General features: G+C 45.9%; 1 protein-coding gene across 2 annotated transcripts in view; it reads left to right on the top strand.

The window, feature by feature from the left end:
• The window catches only part of FAM129A (family with sequence similarity 129 member A), a 79,686-nt gene that overhangs the window by 33,299 nt on the left and 25,828 nt on the right, over window positions 1-20,559 (top strand). For both annotated transcript variants that reach the window (XM_027704473.1, XM_027704475.1), the window contains exons 2-5: window positions 15,235-15,365; window positions 16,779-16,910; window positions 17,641-17,755; window positions 19,187-19,354. In XM_027704473.1, the coding sequence (XP_027560274.1) occupies window positions 15,235-15,365; window positions 16,779-16,910; window positions 17,641-17,755; window positions 19,187-19,354 (546 nt within the window). The remainder of the gene's footprint in view (window positions 1-15,234; window positions 15,366-16,778; window positions 16,911-17,640; window positions 17,756-19,186; window positions 19,355-20,559) is intronic.

Raw genomic sequence — 20,559 nt, 5'->3', positions numbered from 1 at the left:
GGAAAAAACACAAAGCTGCTCAGCACATGTTGTACCAGAAAGGGGGTGACTAAAAGCTGATACCACACCAAGAGACAAGGGGGTTACCAACGTAAACAAACATCCAAACCCAGCGTGTTGGTAGGAGCAGAAGACACTCCATGGTAATCTGGAGCAAGAGCTTGTGGTTTGTGGTTACTCATCTTGCCACATGGCTTTTCCTTCGCGTGCCTTAAATACTCCGGCAGCAGGAAGTGTGGTCAACTGAAAGGTTGCTGTGCTCTTTCCTGTAACACTTGGCCTTGGCAGGTGTTACTTTTGTGACCATAAACCGACTTCACACTTAGGGGGTGCTCCTAAACCTGGCTCTCGCTGGGCGTCGGGGCTGAACGGTGCAGGTGAGCACCGCCTGGGGTTTATTGTTACCACCTGCAAAAGGGTATTTTGAAATAAAACCCAGCCTCTCTGATGGCTCAGGGTCTGGAGTTCTGCTGTTGGAAGGGATGAGTGGGTTTCTAAGAGGCTGACCCAGAGTGCAGCTGGATTTGGGGCTGGTGCACGGAATGTGGGGTTTCTGTGGCCGTTCTGTGCAGGCTGAACCGGTGCCAGGGCCGTGAGTGTGCACAGCCTTGGGAGGATGTGAAAGCTGTATTTCAGATGGGGCCCATCTCTCTATTCATAGTTTTAACTTCTTTTTGGATGATGAGAATGGAGACATCTGTAAAAAGTAATAAGTCCCCTTTCCTTCCAGAATCAGGCTATTAGTTTTCCAGCTGTTGGCTAAGACAGGTTTTCCTGTTGGAATAGCTTTTGTCTGATGTAAGTCTGAAACAATATGGCTGTGGTAACTGAAAATATTTCTTTGTCAATTCTAGTTGTAAATCCAAGTGTTTCTATTCATTGTTGCTTCTCGAAGCAGCTGTTTGATTCTGAAAACCTTATGGAGTCTTCCAGTGAAGTGCTCACTGCTGATAAAATGCAGTTTTGCCTGTATTCTGCATTTTCTTTACCATACTGTGGGGCTGTTTTTCTTTTATCCTCACGGTGAAGTCTCACAATTCTGGAACACGCTCTTGCTTTCCTTCAGAAGTCCCATTGTCTTGAATAATGCAAAGACAAACCCATAATGTTCATTCACGTGGTTCTGGGTTGCAACCACAATAATATGGACTGTACTGTCAGCTGATGCCATTCTACATTCATAAAACACGCTTGGGATCTTTTTTTAGTTCTGCAGAGTTTAAAGATGAGCTTATTAGGCATCTCTCTGATGTGTAATTATTCCAGACTGAACAATATGTTAATCAGAAGATATGCAATTTATATACAGTAGACAAGCAAAGAGTGGATGTTTAAAAAAGGGGTTTTCCAGAGCAGATTTGCAAGAAAACTGGGTCTAATGCATTTAAGAGACTTTTATTTTTATTTAAATAACTTTCTTTAAACAGCACACCACGTTTGCTGGCTAGTGAAGCAGCTTTACTTCTGTATCTTATCTGTTGCTTGACTGTAATTCTGTGTTTTCTTTCAATTTTGAGATACAGTAATTTACAAATTAGAGGAACCCTCGGAAATCAAGAGCTTAAAAAGCATGTCAGGGTATCTGCTCAATCTGGAAGCCAGGGCTGCACTGTCTCCTCTGACTTTCTTCCCATTGCTCTGTACTTGTCGTTCTTGAATGAGATAAGATCTGATGCTTCCGTGTTTTCCTCTCAGCAGGTTCTTCTGAAGCGCACCAAGCAGATATTTTTAATACATCCAGACAGAACTGGTAATGGTTAGAATTTCTGTTTTCATTCAGACTTTCAGCTTGGGTTCAGAGGTGCTGAGCACCCCCCTGGCACTCGGGGTTGGCATCCAGCAGTTCTGCAGACACGAGCAGTTGCCTCACGCCAGTGGCAGCAAATGTAATTTTCAGAAGTGCCTTGGAATCTTCAGTGTGTGCTGTCCTCAGTGCCAGAGGTACTTCTGAAAGGGAGATAACTACAACACAAGCACATAACCCTCATTACTGGTTCTGAAGAGGTTGTAAGGAGACGGTCATCTCCTGGACTGTGGGGTTTGTGGCTCTTGGCCAAGGCCTGTGTCCCTCAGAGGACGTGCCTGCAAGCAGAACTGGAAAGCAGGGGTTAAAGGTGAGGCCTGGGTTTTGTTATCCTGGCCTCGGAATTTCTGAGACTTGCAAAGAAAAAGCTGTGACTCCATTTAGACCCAAACTTTTGGAGCCAGAAGGTTCAACTTGGCTGATTTGTTTTTGTAGGCTTGATCCATCTCTACTAATAGAGTTCAGAGTAGAGCAGAGACCATAAGATGCTCTTTTTCAACACTGTGTCTCCCAGGTTTTTCACTGAACATTAAAAACAACCCATGAATTCTACTGGTGGGGTTTGTGAGTACAGTTTTCAGAATTGCTGGCCCTGTTCTGGTTCTATCATCCTTTTCACTGCTCTGCTTTTTCATTAGCCAAGAGCCTGACAGTTTGTGTGAAGCTGCTGGGTTTATGCAAAACCTGTGGTGAAACTGTTGGTGAAACTGTTGGCTCAGAGATGCTTGAAAGGGTAAATAGCAAAGAAATAGTGTCCCAGGGTACCAAAATGTTTTGCTATTGCATGAGTAGCACGTGGCCTAAGTAGCATCTCATCAGAGGAGATGCACTGTGTATATATAGCAAAGGTCCTTAGGAGTAATAATAACGGGTAGAAAAGTCTCTGAAAGATTATTGTGGATTCAAAAGCTCTTGAGGGTATTTTGAAGCTACACTGGATGCTGTTAGTTGTGAAAATATTTTGTAGAAATTCTGGGCTCATGCCTCATTTCAGCAGGCTGGGAAGTCCATCAGCCCAAGTGAAGATAAAAGATGGATTTATGTGGTTTTCCCTGCACTTATTTCTCAGAAAGCCACAGGCTGACTTTGAGCCACCCTCAAGGAATGCAAACATGGCTAAAGATGTAGCTGTAGTGAGGAAATGCAGACAGCCTTCGGAGGGAATCAGGTTTGGATGAGACTTCAAATGAGCTTTGCTGTGTTAAGGGCAGGACGTGGATATTGGACACTTCCATGGGCTCATGGCAAAGTTTTGCAGAGCAGCCCTGCAGAGGCTGCAGCCAAAATCTCATACACTCTGCTTTAACCTCTGCTCTAAGAGCCACTGAGTAGACAGGAGCTAAATATGTTTAAAGTTGCATCACTAGTGATTACTTCTGCATTCACAAAATGAAAATGTAATCCCATAGACATAAATTTGCCAGATAAAACCCCTGTCACACAAAAGCTGTTTTGTTTTATTCCTGTCGGCTCTTGCACGTTGCATCCTTAGGGCTGGTTTGTTCTTGGTGCATTTTGCAAAACCCTGAGAGATGAAGAATTTAAGTTTTAATATGAACAAACAAAGCAGAGGACTGTATTCTTCTCCAGAAAGAGAGGATATATCAGTGTCCACATCAACAGGAACTCAGATTGGATTGAGGGGAAGACCTTTACAGAGACCCGTGATGGAAGAGCTGAGACTTAAAAACCAGAGCTCCATAACCAATCATACAAAGGCAAGAGTGATGAAAGCAAACTGTTAAATGCACTGATTAAAGAATTGCCCCCGTGGACATAAAACCAAGCCTTAAATATCTCCCGGTAATGTGTTGTCACAAGTCAAGGTGGACGATCAAGTTGTTTTGGTGTGTCTATTCACTGAGGCCCCGCTGAAGACCTTGAGAGGCACAGGGTTGTTGGGAACCTGCAGGAGAGCTCTCACCAACCCATTTCCAAAGAAATTCTCAGGAACCAATTTCTTCTTCATAATAACAACCTGCCCAGCTGCTTTTCTGAGCCCAGGAGCTCACGTGGCCCTGCTGTACAAACACAGCGCTGGAAGAAGGTGGTTTTGATTTGGGTTTTTTTCCTTTCAAGTCGTGTCGTGTTGTCACAAGCCCTTCTGAACATGAAAGATAAATGGAGTAAGGAAATGAGGCAACTTATCTTCTTTTTTTTTTTTCTTAATAAAAAGGAAGGAGCATTGAAACATTGAGGCGGAAGAGCCGAGCGGCCGAGGAGCCTCAAACACACGTTTAGTGCGAGGGACAATGACCGAGCGGGGCTTCTTCCCGGGAAGTCTTGTCAGAAATGGAGCAAACAAACAGCAGCACTAACCCTATTGTCTGCCCAGTGGTGCTTTCATGAGCACTGAGGAACTGAAACCCGTCCAGGCGGAAGGAGGATAATGTGCAGCCCTTGGCAGCCTGGCTGGATGTAACCCCTCGGGATCACAGAGCGGGATTGCACCGGCTGGGAGCGGAGCTTGGGGAATCCAACTCCACGGAGGGAAGGAGGCGACTGGGAGGCTCCACCTGCAGAGCTGTGTGTCACCCCCTTCCCCTGGCAGCAGGGCACACCGGGGCTGGGCCTGGCTGGGAGCAAACACTCAGTGGGGTCCGGCCTTTCTCTGAATTAGGGGTTAAAAACAGGAGTCTGAGAAAGAAAATCAATGGTTTTGTTGGAACAGTGTGCTGGAACAGAGAGACCTGAAACCCTCAGGAGTGACTGTAAGATAATAGTCTTCCTTTGTATGTGTCCTCTGTGCCATTTACATCAAATTATTTCTGAGCACAGTTCTTCTTTTTCCCTTTTTCCTTAAATTCCTCTAACCTATGACCTTGTGACCTGGGGGTGTTTCTTGTGCTTTTAGTGATGTGGATTGCTGGCACTGGTGGGTTGTAGGAGAGCAGACGTGGGGAATGCAAAGATAATCCTTCATCTTTGATACTGCTGAAGCTGCACAAAGTTAAGAGTTGTTTGGATTTTTACTTGACCCCTTTTCAGGATAAAATTTCTGGAATTATTCTAGATTTGCTAGCAGAAAGTATACTTCTGTTAGTCAGTTACCAGCTTTAACCCAGAATAATCAAAGGCAGAAACTCTGCCGAGTAAGGAATGATTAATTAACGGGTCCTTTTGGCTTTGGGGGAAAAAAAACCAATCCTCCAAAAATATTCAAATCACTTCTTTTCCTTCTGTAAAAGAAATGCTTTGGAAGTACTGGCATCTTGATTATGGCCTTGCTCAACTTTGGATGGGAGAAAAGAGGCAAAAGAAGGCCACTGGCAGGTGGCCACTCCCATGTTGAGAGGTCCCAGGCGTGCCAAACCTGCTTTGAAGTAGGAGGTGGTGGATGAGCTGGTACCACTTCGTGGTGTTCCTCCACTACCTTGAGTTCCAAAGCTGACCTGTTGCATCACAGAGCTGCAGTTTCCCTTCCCCATCCATAATATGCACAATAAAACAGACTTTTTTTTTGGTTGTTTTACACAGGATTGGGTGAGCAGATTTATGTCATAATTACACACTTGTCTTCTAAGCTCTTTACCTTAATTGATGCTTTTTAGCAGCCACGTGAAGAAACCTCCCCCACAGGATGAGGCACCGTCTCCTGTCTCTTCTGCAGAATTAAAACCCCGGTGAACAGTGTGGTTCTTCTGGGAGACATTGTCATCCATGGAGCAGTAGAGAAGGGTTTGTTTCTAAGAGGAGAGACTATCAGTTGCATTAGTATAGAGCCTTTAATGCTTGGCAGGATTTCCTGCAGTGTGAATGCGATCCTTTTTTAATCCACTCACTTCTAAAGATTTAGCAAATGTGTTTAAGGATATAATCTTATTTTTTCTGAATGCGAGAGCAGACTATCAGCAGGGAGAAATTGTCTTGGTGAAAGATTAACCACAGCGTAGTGCTGTGGAGCATTTTTGTCTTGCAGGTTGTGTCAGCCTTGAACAATTCCTCATGTAGCATCTTTATGGCCAACACAGTCCATGTGGCATCAGGAAGTGATCCCATTGTGTCACCATGGGATGCCTTGTAACAACAAAATATATGTGAGGTTAAGGAGATTTTGAAATGATGGTTCACTCAAACTTCTAAGTTTTTTAAAGCAAGTCCTCCCATCCTCTCCCCAGGGTTTTGCTGTGACAACAGTTAAATTTTCTTGCAGTCATATTCCAGTATTATAACATGGAGTTAGTGAGAGCCTGAAATAGTGCATAAAAATGCACTGTGAAGGAAATATGATTCCATTTTCGTTGTGCAAGCTCAGTGTAAATTGGGAGGTGGGATAAAAAAATTCCTTGGAGTGTGAGCTGCATTTTACATATTCCTCCTCCTGTAATACAAAGTTGTATTAGAAGCTTAATATTATATATATATGTGTGTATATATATATGCATATATATATATATATTCCTTTTTAAAAGAGGAATAAAATTGATTCTTGGTTTTTACAAAGGGTTGGCTCTTTGTCCCCCTCCAAACACCCTTCCACAGCTGCTGCCCTGCGGAGCACCAGGGCGAGGTGGTGTTGGCACGAGCCAAGAAAAACAGATTAGATTGGAAAATGGCCCCAGCTGGCACACCTGGGACATGGGTATGGCCTTGTGCTTCAAACATCTGAATGGTGCCAGTTGTTTGGGTTCAAATCTGTGTATTTCCCTACTTGGTGTTTTGGGGTTCAGAGTGCCAAGGGGGAGCTGAGAGGCTGAAAGGATTTTCTGGGATAAAATGAAGTGATGTGGTTGTGGTCTTGGAAAGCCATCAAAATAAACATCCATGCTTTGAGACCTCTGTTCACCTTAGTTCAGAGATGAATCTCGAGTTTACCCTTGCTTTGCACAGAAAATCCTTTGGAAATCATGATATTTATTCATTTTCAGTGCATATGGGAGTCAAAAGATAACCAAACACCTTGAGACTTGGTCAGAAAAATTGGAAGGAAAGGGGACCTGATGGTACCTTTATTCTCTCTTTGTTACCCACACGTAGCCTCCTTCCATTTTGTGGAGTTTGTGTGTTTGTTGAAGAGAAAGGGAATAAGATCCCACCATGGGATAATGACCTTCTGCTACAGTGCTTAAAAAGTGATGCTTTGTGGGAAACATTGGACTCTGAGGAGTCCATCTGGGCTGACTTACACCAGACTGCTGCTGAAGGGACTGAGAATGCAAAGGGAATAAAGGGAATCGAAGGCTAAGGTAAGGAAACCTCAGCATAAATGAGGCATTGCATGGAAAGATGTGTGTGTGTGTGTGTGTACTCATAGCTATGTCCAGTGCCATATAATCCTCTGAGTAATCTTGTAATAGAGCCATGTAGTATGGCAAAATTTGGCACTGTAATTAAGAAAAAAGAAATTAGTAAAAGTCTCTCACGAACTATATGAGCACCTGCCAGGCATTGCACAGCATTAATCTTTTGAGGGTGTGTGTGTTTGTATAAATATATATATATTCAGAAAAACCTTCCACTAGTATCATGAGGATGGTTCTTTCTGTTATCTGTGTCTCCAATGTGACAATGTTTTTTTGTTAGTTTGCCCTGGGGATGGTTGGGCAGTGGAGTCACTGGCTGCTGTCACCCGAACGGGAGGGGAGAGGGAATACATCATCCTGATTTAAAGGGTGATGCAGCATTGGCTTATGTTTTTTGAAAGCTGTTTAAATGTTCCCAAGAAATATTTTTGTGTGACCTACTGTGACGTGTAATGTGATGCTGAGATCTGGATTGGAGAAAGCTGCTCAGGACATGCTCGGTATCTGTGCCCCCATTAGTGGCTCAGGGAGTTAAAAAAATCCCCAAAACTTGAAAACCATTGACTATCCCCAAATTTACTTACTGCAGAATGCAGTTTAGCTCCTTGTGAGCCCCAGGAACTAGATTAATTTGTTTTATTAAATCCCTAGTTCTTATGGTGCTCTGAAAGAAGCTCATAAAGAAGGTATTGTCAGACCATATTCTAGCTGGATGTGGCCATGAGTAGTTGTTTGTAGACAGAACGTTGCTGCTTCTCACCCCATCACCAATAAAGGGCTTGTTGGGCTTGTTTCAGCTTGATTAACCACGGGCTTTGGCCTTTATGTAATTCATGGGTATCAGGACTTTTTTAGCCTGACAGAGGTGCAAAGGCAACTCGTGAGATCTTCCTTCTCCCCTCAATAACACCTCGGCAGCGGGAGGGTTGCAGAGCTGGAGTGTCTGATCTCACTGCTCACAATTTAGGCACTCTGAGCTTAAAATTTCACTCCTTCCCATTGTTTTCCCTCCCCCCTGCTCCCGACCCCTCTGTTTGGTGGGGCCATCACACTGCCAGTGGCTTCCTGGGGTTTCTCTCCCCTCTGAGTGCTGGTGGAGCTGCTCGTGCAGGACCCATCTCCGTCTGGAGGGGTTGTCCATCCTTTTCCCCCAGCACCAGAGGTGACCCGTGTGGGAGAAGGGATGAAGCAGCTGGGGATGTGCTGTCCCAGGGCTGGCATGAGGTGCAGGTGCCGAAGGAGTGGATGTACCTGCTGGAGGCAGCTCCTCCATTTCAGGTCTGTGCCACCCCAGCCTGTTGCTTGACAGTTGTGGGTTGATACTAAATCCATTTCCCTGGGCATTTCCATCTCAGCTGCAGCTGATCTGAAATAAAATTCCCTGGCAACCTGTGGTGCAGTGAGAGGGAATCACACGCTTCTTGTGGAGGATGCATGGAAACAGCATGGTTGAAGTGGAGATATCCTCCAGAGAGTTCCAGGTTATAGCAAAGCCAAATGAACCCTGGTCTGGCAGGAAAAGGGGAAAGGAAAGCTGTCTGTAGGACTGAGTGTCGAGTTTGACCCAAGAGCCAGTCTGTGTTTACGCAGGATCAGTGCTCTGCATTTAGTTTTGCATTTTTTAATAATCAGAATTAATTTCAAGTAGCGAGTTCCATTGTTAAATCACAAGCTACTCTTGGGAAAACAACCTTTTTTTCTTTTAGAATGCATGAGCTCTGTCTCACTCAGGTCTGTCTGCTTCCTCTGAAGCATGGGATGCTCCTGAAGTTGCCTGAGAGGCACGTTATAAGTATATAAACCTATGGAATCTGTGGGATAATTGTCCATGTCAGTGTAAAATCCAGCCTCATTTAGCAGAATGCTCGAGGAAGAGCAAAGCACTTGGGTACAATTGTAGCAAGGGAGATCTGCAAGGCTGGAATGGAGCCTGTTATTTTTGGCACCTCCTTTGCCGTGGATCAAGTTTCCATGAACTTACCAATGTGTTTGTTTAGTTTGCTGTGAGAGAGAGGCTTCGCTTCTGCTGGAGCCCAGATTTCACACCCACGGTCTCAGCTGACAAACTTGAGAGAAAATCTGGTTTTTTTTTCACAAGACAGCATCGATTTCTTCCTATAGAGAAGATGGACTGAGCACCTAAGGAGTGCTTATTGCTGAGATTTAACCAGAGGATGATGGGGGGTGATGGGTGTTGTCCTCTCCTGTGCACTGTTTGGGGTGGCTGACAGGAATTGTACCGGTGTCACTCAGTGGCTGTGTTGCCAGCTGATGATTTGGGCCTGGGTAGCTACAGCATTGTAAGTTTTTGATAAGAGCAGCCTCCATTAACAGAAAACGAGCTGAGAGTAAATAATTGGTTTCGGTATTTTATCAGGTGCAAACCACACGTTCCTTTCTGGGGAACAGGGGTGGCTCCACTGGAGAACTTGGCTGAGTGCAGACAAACCTGTGGAGAGGTGATCCAGCCAAATCAGAGCCTGGGATTTGTGTCTGCCCTCCCTTTTTGTCAGAACAGGTATTAAGTCCTGACTCAGGAGTAATCGAAATACTGTTTTATAAATAAAGATCAAACTGAGCTCTGCTTCCAACAACAAAGAGGGAGGTTTACATTGCCTCCTTGGATGTGGAGGTAAAGTCTGGGAGTGCTTTACTTTTAAACAGTTTCTGGGTGGTATTGCAAGCACTCCACTGTAGGAAAGAGGGAACCAGCTGCTGGTCATTCCTGGTGCACTGTTCCATGTCCCAGAGCACTGGGAGGTGATGGGCACTGTCGGGATATGCCAAAGGGAATTACTTTCCCAGGGCTCAGGGGGAGCATCTGCAATCTGAGATGTTGACCTCCATCAAAGGTTGTGTTTGACTCAGGCTTGGGATGAAGCTGGCCTGTGAGCTGGACACTGAAATTAGTTTGTTAGCTCATTTTGCTGCTGCCTTGAAGGGCCATGAGAATCAGATTATGGATGTGGAATGAAGGATGGATGGATAGTAATTTCTAAGCTCTCAGTACTGAATTTGCTGTATAACATCAAGGCACACAGTAAAGTTTACAGTTTATCACTTAAAGCATGTCCCCAGTTGTGGGTTCCATCCTGGCTGGTGAAGCACCATGTGGGTATGATCAGCTGATCATTTTACATTGATTTCTGACAACTTTGATTGTGGCTTGGTGGAAGAAAACAAAGATAAAGTGATTTGTTCCTGTTCTGTCTCACCACTTCACTTGTTAGAAGTGCTGGATGTACTGACACTCAGCATACACAATGCTTATTTCTTTTAGGTTTTATTTTGTCTAGGATTTGCTTCAATATGGCAAATAATCTACCTTTTTACAGTTGATGTCCCCTGAGGCACAAAGTGTGCTTTCCAAGGGGCATAAATAGTTTAAAAATATATGTTCCCATCCCTCCAAAGAGATCTTTATCACTGGTCATGGTGTTTTTTTGAAACCCCTTCCAAAAAGTGCTGAGTGCAAGCAATTGTGCTACGAAGAGGAAGGGACATGATCATCTTCCTGCTCTTGGAAGGGTCATCTTACTACCAAACACCAATATTTAAGTGAAATAATAACTTTCGTGGCAAGTCCTTGCTTCTTTCCATCCTTAACTTCCAGGTGGCTCAGGTGTGGTGAGTGTGAGCAATCTCTCTCCTCCATGCCAGCCAAGACATTGTTGTTTTCTGGCCTTTTTTCCTGAATTTTCCTGCCCTGCCTCTGTCCTGGCCACTTGGCAGCATGTTGTTGAGAGCAGTGGAGTGTGGCAGGGCGAGCTGTCCGGGCTGCACCAGGCTGGAAGCCAGTGGAAACACCAGCAGGACTTCCTGGGAGCACTTGCCAAAGGCTGCCCTTGCTTTTTAAAGTTATATTTCAGTTTATTTCAGTCCAAGCAGTGACACCCACACTGAAAAGTCGGGTATTTGAGACCATGATGGGGGCTGATGGCTTGGGAGTTCCATACAAGTGTCCAGCAAGGTGTCACATAGCTAAGAAGGTCAAAGGCAGTGGGAAAGCAAGAAGAAACCAATCTGGGGGATGATTACTGATTTCCAGAGGGACAAGTGGTAGATGTTTCCTGTTTCTCAGCACAGTGACATTTGTTTTTAGTCTTAAAAGATGTATCGTAACTTGTGCTGCAGAACAGGAGATGCATCATGAAGCATCAGCAAGGTTTGTTCTGGAGCAGGATCTAAACCCTCAACAAAGGGGGAATGGACCCTCAGCACATTAATTTGACAGAAATCCTTCCACCTCCACCACTGTTGTCTTCCCTGTTGGTAATTTTGGTTTATGGAGTGGCAGAATACCCTGAGTTGGGAGGGAACCACAAGGATGACTGAGTCCAGCTCCCAGCCCTGCACAGGACCAGGAGGTTGCATGGAGGCTTCTCCTGGAGCTGACCAAGCTCTGCATTCTCCTAGGATAAACATCCAGCTGCTGGGGTTCACATCCCAGTTGTACAGGCTGGAGCTGTGCCGTTGCCAGACCAACCGAGTGGGAAGGTTGGCCTTGCTCCATATAAACAGCCCTGACTAAGCCAGCCACACTAAATTTGGAAAAGAATTAGGGGAACTCATTTTTCAACTGCCCTGGAGTATTTTATCTCTAGTTGCCCCATGTTATCATTTCATGGGAAGAGTTTCTGTTACTCATGACTGTTTCCATCGTGTTTATTTTCAGATAGTGTATTTTTATCTTCTGTAAACCAAAAGAGTTTAAAGATCCATGGGTGAACAATGGCTCAAGGGTCCGGCCACTTCTCTTCCCACCCCCAGGTAGTGCTGAGATTCCTGTCGAGCCAAGCACTGCCAGGTCCTTGTGTGGTGCCACTCACAGTCTCTTTAAATAAACTTTTCTTCTAATTTTAAGAGGGAGGAGTATTTTTAATGCAGAAGTCCTTTGCAACAAGTAGTGCAAAGACTGGAAGAAAAGGCCTGAAACATTTGCTCCTCGATTCATATTGTGGTTGATCATAGTCTGCACATAAAAATGACATCAGTGTCACGTATCTCACATATATATTATGAATTGCAGAGTTCCTTTCTCTTTAGTCATTGTCCTTCAAGCTGATCTAAGCAATGTTGACAGTGAAGGCTCACACTTCTGAGGCCATTTAGCCACCACTGAAAGACTTTTGCAAAAATTACAGATATTTCCTGCGATTGTTGGAAGTTTTTTCCCAACACCAGAATTCTGTTCTTTGTCCCGCTTCCTCTACAAATTTTTACTACAGGATGCAGGCACTAGTCAAATGAGGTCCAGTGTCCCAGGGCCCTCTGCAACAGAGTAAGAGGCCACTACAAACTGGAAAAGAAAAAGCCATGGTGGAAAATAGGGGCAAACCCTGAGCAGGAAACTCCACCGGGGCCGGGGCCAACAACATCCTACTGCTGGCTGGGACCAGAGGAAAAAAATGCTCTAAAAAAGGTTTGGGGAAGCTTTGTCCTTATTTGGAGAATAAGTTTATGCCTCTGCCCAGAGCAGACTGGTTTTTAAAGGGCTGGGATTTTCTGCTCCAGCAGCACCATATCCTGCTATTATACCCAAGCACATCCTGTAATCAGGTCTCCAAAAATCTGTCTTAAAACTGAAGGTTTGGAGTCCAGATTGTCACCCGGTGCTGTCCCACCAGTAAATGTGTGCCAGACTTCCATAGGTTCCATAGCTGATGGCTGGGATCAGGCTCTGCCTCCCAGCCCTGCCCGAGGCCCCTCTGTGTGCCCGGGTCGGGCTCGCGGGGGCGGCGGGTCCGTCTCCTGTTGTGGTGTGTGATGGGAATGGGGCAGGAGTGGGACAAAAAGGGCTCCCAGCTTAGTGGAAGGCAGCGATCCCATTGATGGTTGAGAAGAAGAAGGCTTCAGGTCACCCCTCTTGAGCTGGTTACCCAGGGTTGGCTGGAATGAAAGGTCGTGTCCATTTTGTAGCTTTTTCTTCCGCCTGCACATCCATGCCAGGAAATTATGGAATAATTCATAGAATCACGGAGTGGCCTGGGTTGGAAGGGACCTCAAAGCCCATCCAGTCCCACCCCTGCTGTGGGCAGGGACACCTTCCACTAGCCCAGGTTGCTCCAAGCCCCATCCAACCTGGCCTTGGACACTTCCAGGGCTGGGGCAGCCACAGCTTCTCTGCGCAATAATCTCTGGCATAATTAAAAAATGTGGCTCTCTGAATGGATGAAATTACCTCTACCATTCTGGTAGTGCCCCACATGAGGAGCAAATCAGAGCTGGACCTGAAATAAGCACCTTATAAAATCTCTTGCCATTGCCCATCTCTGTGAACTCCTTAGCAAACTAACTTGTTTTCCATGCCAGACTCAGCCACACATATTTGGGGGTTTAAAATGGAAATTGGTAGCCAGATGTGATGAATTTTTGACCATAGCATCCTGTGCACTTTCTCCCATAAAATCCCATGGTATGATCCATGGCTTTTCTGCTTTTTTTGACTATATTTAAAATTATTTAAGAAGAAAAAAGACATGAACGTCCTGGGAACTGCGCTGGCATTTAAAGCCCTTTTTTTTGGTGAGAAATGGCAGTAAAACCAGTAGTAATGCAGGAAGTTTTGCGTGGTTAATTTAGAAGGACTGTGCTTGAAACTGCAAATCTGTCAAGAGCTCTCTCTGATCTCACTAGAGCTGCTGCAGAGCCACAGCCCAGGCTGTAAAATCCAGAAACCTCATGGAAACTCCCAGTGAATCCTTTCTGGTGGTAGTGCTGGGAGGAGTTTGTCAGTAAGGGAATATATATCCTTAAAGGATGCAGGTGGTTCAGCTTTTCCAGAACTCTGGAGGTCACAGTTCCCTTTTTGGCCCTTCAGGAATGCCGAGTGCCATTCCTGGTTTAGGGGTCTGTAGAGGGACTTCATGGAATCTTAGTTTGGGAACTACCCTTTTTTTTGGTCTCATACAGAGAATTTGGTATTTTTTCCTCGAGCAGAACAAAAATGAAATTTGGAAAGCATCAAAATTGCTCGAGATGTGAAATGACAGTTGTCTGTTGTATGCTCAGAAAAAGCCCTTTGGCAAGGAACTCCTTAATGCCAAGAAGAAAGGGATCTCTCCATTATCCAGGGTGTTTGGGATGCTCTCTAGACCATAGCCCAGGTGGTGTTTGCATTGCCACAGACTCTTTGGAGTCCCATATATGCACATGCCTTTAACTTTTAGCTTCACTTCTCTGTTTGCAAAGCATCATTATTTCTTTGGGAGGGTTAATGAGTTAATTACTTGCAAATTGTTGTAAGATTCTCAGAAATGAGACTGTCAGCGTGTTCACTGCTGTTGCTGCCACTGATGAGATCTTGATTATATCGAGACAATACAAGGTTGGTGTTTATTGCAGCCTGACTGAGTATCTGTTTACATTAAAACAAAGACCAGACTGCAGCACCCAAGCCTAGAAGAATCGTCTGTAGGGCTTTGAGTGAGCTTTAAAATCTCACTAAGCGATAAAATTGGCTAATATGGCTGAACATTAGCCAGTATTATTGGTTTGCTTTGAAAACCCTTTCAGCCCTTGAACCCTCACAGCTCTCTGGCAGCATTTCCCAGGGAGAGGCAGACAGCATCTTTCCTTGGAGAAATGGATTTGGGGTATGTTTTGCTCACTCTTAGAAGGAAAACAGTGTCCCAAAGCCAGTGTTTTTCTGGACAAATTCTCTCTGAGTGCATCTCTGAGGGTTTCCTGATCTGTGCAGCAAGAGGTCCTTGGGCAGGATTTTCATGGAACGGTTTGGGTGGGAAGGGACTTTAAAGCTCGTCCAGTGCCACCCCCTGCCATGGCAGGGACACCTTCCACTAGCCCAGGTTACTCCAAGCCCCGTCCAACCTGGCCTTGGACACTTCCAGGGATCCAGGGGCAGCCACAGCTTCTCTGGGCAACCTGTGCCAGGGCCTCCCCACCCTCACAGGGAGGAACTCCTTCCCAATCTCCCATCTAACCCTGCCCTCTGGCAGTGGGAAGCCATTCCCCCTTGTTCTGTCACTACAAGCCCTTGCCCAGAGTGTCTCTCCACCTTTCTTGTAGCCCCTTCAGGTACCAGGAGGCCACAATCAGGTCACGCCGAAACTTCTCTTTCCCAAAGAGGAGAATTTGGGGTCTCTGGGGATAAGTGCTTTGGTTCTGCACTGCAGTTTGTGAAGCCACATAACATGAAATACACTAAAATCTCTATTCCTGCTTCAGGAAAAACAGAGGCCATCATCAAGAACTTCAGCCCACACTACCGACGCCAGTACGCCGTGGCCTTCTGCAGGCACGTGCAGGAGGAGCTGGAGCAGCACCGGCATTCCCAGTCCTGCTTCCTGAAAACCAAGGTAGGAAGGCTCTCCTGCGTGGAATAATTAACATATTAGCTATTTAAATCGGACCTTTAGAAGTTGTAATGTGTGAAAAACGTGAGCTGGAAGTTTATTGGGCACTGCCTGCACTGGGTTTTCTTGTTCTTCCCTGCATTCAGTGCCCTCAAGGAGAGGTAAGAGTGGCACAGATACTCAGAGCTTCTAAAAATCAACCCAAAGTATATTTTTAAAGTTATGTAAATGTTTCTACATAGACGAGCACAGTGTTCTTTCGGCTTCTTCTATTGGATAGTTGAAAACATAATAAATGTGCATCTGTGGCATTTTACACATGTTTTCTTATCTATAACGCAAGTTTACACAATAATTTGCACATGGAGATGTTGGACTTGGTTCAGTTAGGTTTGAGGTGGAAAAGTTATGTTTGGGTGCAGGTTTCAAGTTGTACTTTTGAAAATTCATGTTTGTTTTGGTCTTGTTTAGTTGTTTTATTGTAGTGTGAGGAAATCCGTGGCACAAGTTCCCGGTACAGAGAGTTGGCCACTTGGACAAAACTATTTGCTTCCTGCTGACTGCAGGGTTCTGCAAAATCTAGGGACACAGATCACACATTCAGGGAAGAGGAAAACATAATTAATCCTTTCATCCACGGCTCAGGGTTCCGTGAAGAAGATGGCAATAATTCCCTCTGTGGAATGAGCTATGGGAAGCTGGTTTTTATTAGAGGAGAGACAAAAAGAGAGACAAAAGCCTCTTTATTTGAGGAAAATGCAGCCTTCAATGTTAAGAAGATACAAATCTAAATTTTCTGGCCATATGGGCAATCGTGAATTTCCAGTGCTTTGGAAACGAGTCGGGTAAAGCACCGAGGTGGGATGTAAGAGGAGGGATGATGGAAGAGGTGGGATAATAGAAGAGCTGTGTTTTTCAGGAAGGTATGTATCAGTTACTAGAGCACAGATGCAAAAGTGCTACAGAGAAATGAGAAACAACTTACTATTTTATAATAAAACTCTTTGCTGCATCAGTGAAATGTTTTTAGGACATAGTGGAAAACGGGAGTTCATGAACTACAGTTCATTTTGCAGGGGGTTGGAATGAGGTGATCTTTTAGGTCCCTTTCCACCCAAACCATTCCAGGATTCTAAGGTCTTGCATTCAGCACACCAGCTGAAAGAATCACATCTCTGTCTCAGAAATCTGGCAGTATTTTTGGAAGGCAGAGCTCTTCTGCTTCCTCCTCAGCTCAGGCTGCAAGAATCTGCTTGTGTATGTCGTATCTGCCCAAATCAGAGGGATGTTTGTGACTCCAAAGTGCATTTGAAGGCTCCAGAGCCCTCGTAGCAGCCTTCTGGAAATGTAGGAATGAAAGCTTCCAACTGGCCAGGGGTCCAGAGCAGCCTCAGAGCTCACAGAGTGTCTTTGCAGCCCCCAGGGGAAGCGGGGACAGTCTTGTACGAAGCAGAGCTGCTGCATTTCGCGGAGGATCTGAAGAAGTGGAAGGACAGATATGTCGTTATCAGAAATGACTACACTGTGGATTGCTTTGAGACCAAGGAGGTAAGTGCTTCTTCCTTGGATGTTCTTGTCCATTCCCAAATAAACTGGTGCCAGGTGGAGTTGCTGCTGCCTCTCCTTCAGCAGTACTGGATGAAGCCTTGTCCTCGTCCCGGTGGCTCCAGCCTTGCCAGGGGGATGGCTGAGGGTAAAACCTTGGCAATATGTGTTTGCAAGAACTAGCAAATCGTTCTGACAGCACTTTGAACCTTCCTCTGCCTGTCCCAGAACACTTCTTATCTGTGTGTCACTGTAATGCATCCCTCTGCTCCTGCAGTTGGATTTTAAGTAGCAGTTGTGCTACTTAAAAGTAGTAGTGGCCTCAGGTTGACTACAGGGAAGTTTTTCATTTGGCCACAGTCAAACTAGTCCTGGCTGACAAATCAAACAAAGAGGGCTAAGGAGAAAATTCCATCCTTTTCTCCTCCCTTCCGTCCCTGACTCTTCCCCACGAGAGATAAGCACTAAGAGGGTATTTTCAAACATGTTTTTATATTTAACTGTATTTTAGATCTGACATGTCTAGGGAACATATCCAGAATTCAGCCTGATGAAAAGATTTTCCCTTTTGGGAATACCCCCATGCATTAAAATCATAGGATATCCTGAGTTGGAAGGGACCTACAAGGATCATGGAAAACAACTCCTGGCTTTGTCAATGAGTTGCATATTTTATGTTTTCCCTCTCCTTAAATCTCTGTTTCATGATACTCCCTCTTTCTTGATTTTCCAGGCCTACCAGAAAGGAGCCAGCCCTAAATATCACGTTGTTCCTGCAGGAGGCAAAGTGCTGACTTCAGAAGAAGATTACAATTTGCTGTCTGATAAACATTTTCCAGATCCTGTGGGTAAGCCCTGAGTTGCCAAAACCCAGGCTCTGTTCCTTATTCTGTTCCCTCTTCTGGGAAGGCTTTCAGGCTCCACATTAAAACAGGGCAGAAGAAGATGCCCACAGCCCTTTTCCCAAGTCAGAGAACAGCTCCAGGGTGGATGAACACAGAAGGTGCTCCGAGCTGACATTCAGAGAAATGCAGGCTCCCTTTCTTCCCATCATCCCGGCACAAAGCCATGGAAGCTGTGCAGAAGCAGGGCAGGAACCACACCACCATTGTTCCCGGGCTTTGTTAATATTCCTGGTTTATTTGTTTCCATTTTTAGATGCCAGCTGCCTGTGTTGACTCACAGCTGATAATGAGTCCCACAGAGAGGGCAGGAAGGTTGCTGCTGCTGCTGCTGCTGAGTTTGTTGTTTCTGGGATGGGAACTGCTGTGGTCCTGCCTGCCCCCACTGCACAAAGACAGAGAAAATTCAGGCTTTCAGGGAGCAGATCTCATGTGGCAGAGTCAGATTTGGACAATGGAATGCCACGTAATGAAAGGGATGAGGGTACCATGAAGACAAGGATTTATTTTTTAAGTCCTGTCTCATCCTACTTAAAGTTGCGACTGTTGGGAGGTGCCCCCTTACACCCTTTTCCAAGGCAAGGGGTGGTCAGAGGGGCTTGGGGGTGTCCTCTGTGTGTCACCACAGCTCAGTAGCAGTTGGGATTGAGCAACATGGGCTTCCCATGGCTCTCCCTTTGAAAAAAGAGGGCCTCAGTTAGACTTTTATGCCCCCTTTCCCTTTCTGTGCGATGCCTAAGACCCTCTGAGATGACCCTCCTGTGTCTGGGCTCTCAAAGCACAGCAGTGACCCGGGATGGGGTTTGGTCACCCCTAAATGTGTTGTCCAGCAGCTCCTGTGCACAGGGACTCACAGAGGCTCAGGGCAGGTGGGAAGTGGAGGTACTTGGTGCCTTCTTTGCTTCACCCACAAGGGCTCGAAGGGACAGTTCTTAAGTGCAGGTGTGTTTGGAAACCCTGGAGCCAAGGGAAGCACTGCTGTTCCAACATGGTTTAATGCAGTTTGTTCCTACATGGAAGTCCATATGCTCCTATATGGTCTTTCTGTGGCAGGGACCAGAGCTGCCCACACTGACTTCCTCACTTGAAAACCATTTCCCCACCAGCTGCAATCCAGTGAAATAATTTCTTTGGAATTTTACCATGCCTGTGTAGTTTTTGGCCACCTTGGACACAAAGCAGGAGGCTGCCATGTTGCTGTGGTGTAAGGTGGCGAGGTGTTTGGTGCCTGCTGAGTGTGCCCATCCCAGCCGTGTCCCCCTGCCCTCCTTGGATTGGGAAGCAGACGATTTTTCCTGTCTCATGCTTCCCTCTAGCAAAGGAGCCAACCACCCCAAGAAATGGGCAGCTTTCCAATGGGGGTGTGTTTCTGTGCAGGGTCGAGTGAGAAGGAGGTGACTCCAGCCTTTGTGCAGCTCCCGAAGGAGTTCCCGGTGTACCTGTGGCAGCCCTTTGCCCGGCACAGCTACTTCTGCTTCCCGGAGCCCGGAGCCCAGAGGGAGTTCAGCGCCGTGCTGGGGGATTGTGTCAGACACTCCAACCACGGTGAGTGCACCTCGAGGAACGAGGCAACATCACCCTGCTTCCTGCTCTGCTGGGAGCACAGTTAGGGGGGATTTGGGGTGCAGGGAAGTAAGCCTGGCTAGAGAACATGGGAATTGCTCTGTCTGTCAGTCCATCTAAATCCAGTATGAGGATACGAAATTAAAAGAGATGTTTACTAAAAGTGGCACAGGAAACCCTCCCTGTGTTTTGCAAGCTTGACAAATTAATCCCAGGTGCAAGAATCATAAATCATAAAATCACAGAATGCCCCGAGTTGGAAGGGACACACAGAGATCATCGAGTCCATCTCATGGCCCTGTACAGGACACCCCAGCAATCCCACCATGTGCCATATAGGAGAGCAGGTTGTACAGTGTGGAGGGAGTGTAGTCTCCCAGGACATTTCTGTGGTGTTGTATCACTTGTGATCCAACAGGTGTTTGATGGCAGCTCAAGCCCCATTCATGGTTAAACCGTGGAACTGGTCCGTGAATGGTGTGTAAGACACAGTATGGGTTGTTTGCACAAAGAGATATTTTAAATCTCACTTTCTGAGTATGTTAGACTAGAGAAGTTAAAACAAACCAAACTTTTGGCTTGCTAGGGTTATAAAAACCTTGCTCCCGTGAAATTGGATGAGTTGGATCCTTCAGAAAAAGAAATGCTTTCCTGCTTTTCAGCTGCCCCAGTTCCCCCACCTGTCTCCAGGCTCCTCCATGCCTTTAGTGTCACTTTTGAGTCCCATCTGCTCTTGCTGCCCTTGGTGGGAGGTGGGAACACTCAGAAACTTCTCCAGCAATCTCAGCTCACTGGGCCTGAAGCCTGTGCTTGTAGATGAATGAACTGTGAGTGCAGTGTGTGAACAGCCCCTGGTACTTACAGAAGTGGCTCCCAGTGGATGTTTTTTAGCTGTCACTTTAGTGTCCTGGCCATCAGCTTCACCCCATTTCCCTCAGACAGCTGTCTCCCACTGTCCTCCACGGATCCTTCTCGGCTTCCATCTCTTCTCCCTTGTCTCCACTGCCAAAGGCATTCCTGGTCTCCTGCAGGACTCCATTCCCATGATGAAAACACACAGGACTGTGTTTCTAGGTAGTTTCTTAAGATGTGTGTGGTCTCAGGGGTGGTTGCTGGCAGGTGCTTCTTCCCAGGATTCCTGGTCCCCACCCTCACACTCCGTGCTCCCCCTCCCCAGCTCCTTTCCA

The sequence above is a fragment of the Neopelma chrysocephalum genome, unplaced genomic scaffold, assembly GCF_003984885.1.
Source record: "Neopelma chrysocephalum unplaced genomic scaffold, ASM398488v2 Primary Assembly neopelma1_281, whole genome shotgun sequence".
NCBI lineage: Eukaryota > Metazoa > Chordata > Aves > Passeriformes > Pipridae > Neopelma > Neopelma chrysocephalum.
Note: the sequence above shows the minus strand (reverse complement) of the source record. Positions and strands in the feature narration are given on the sequence as shown.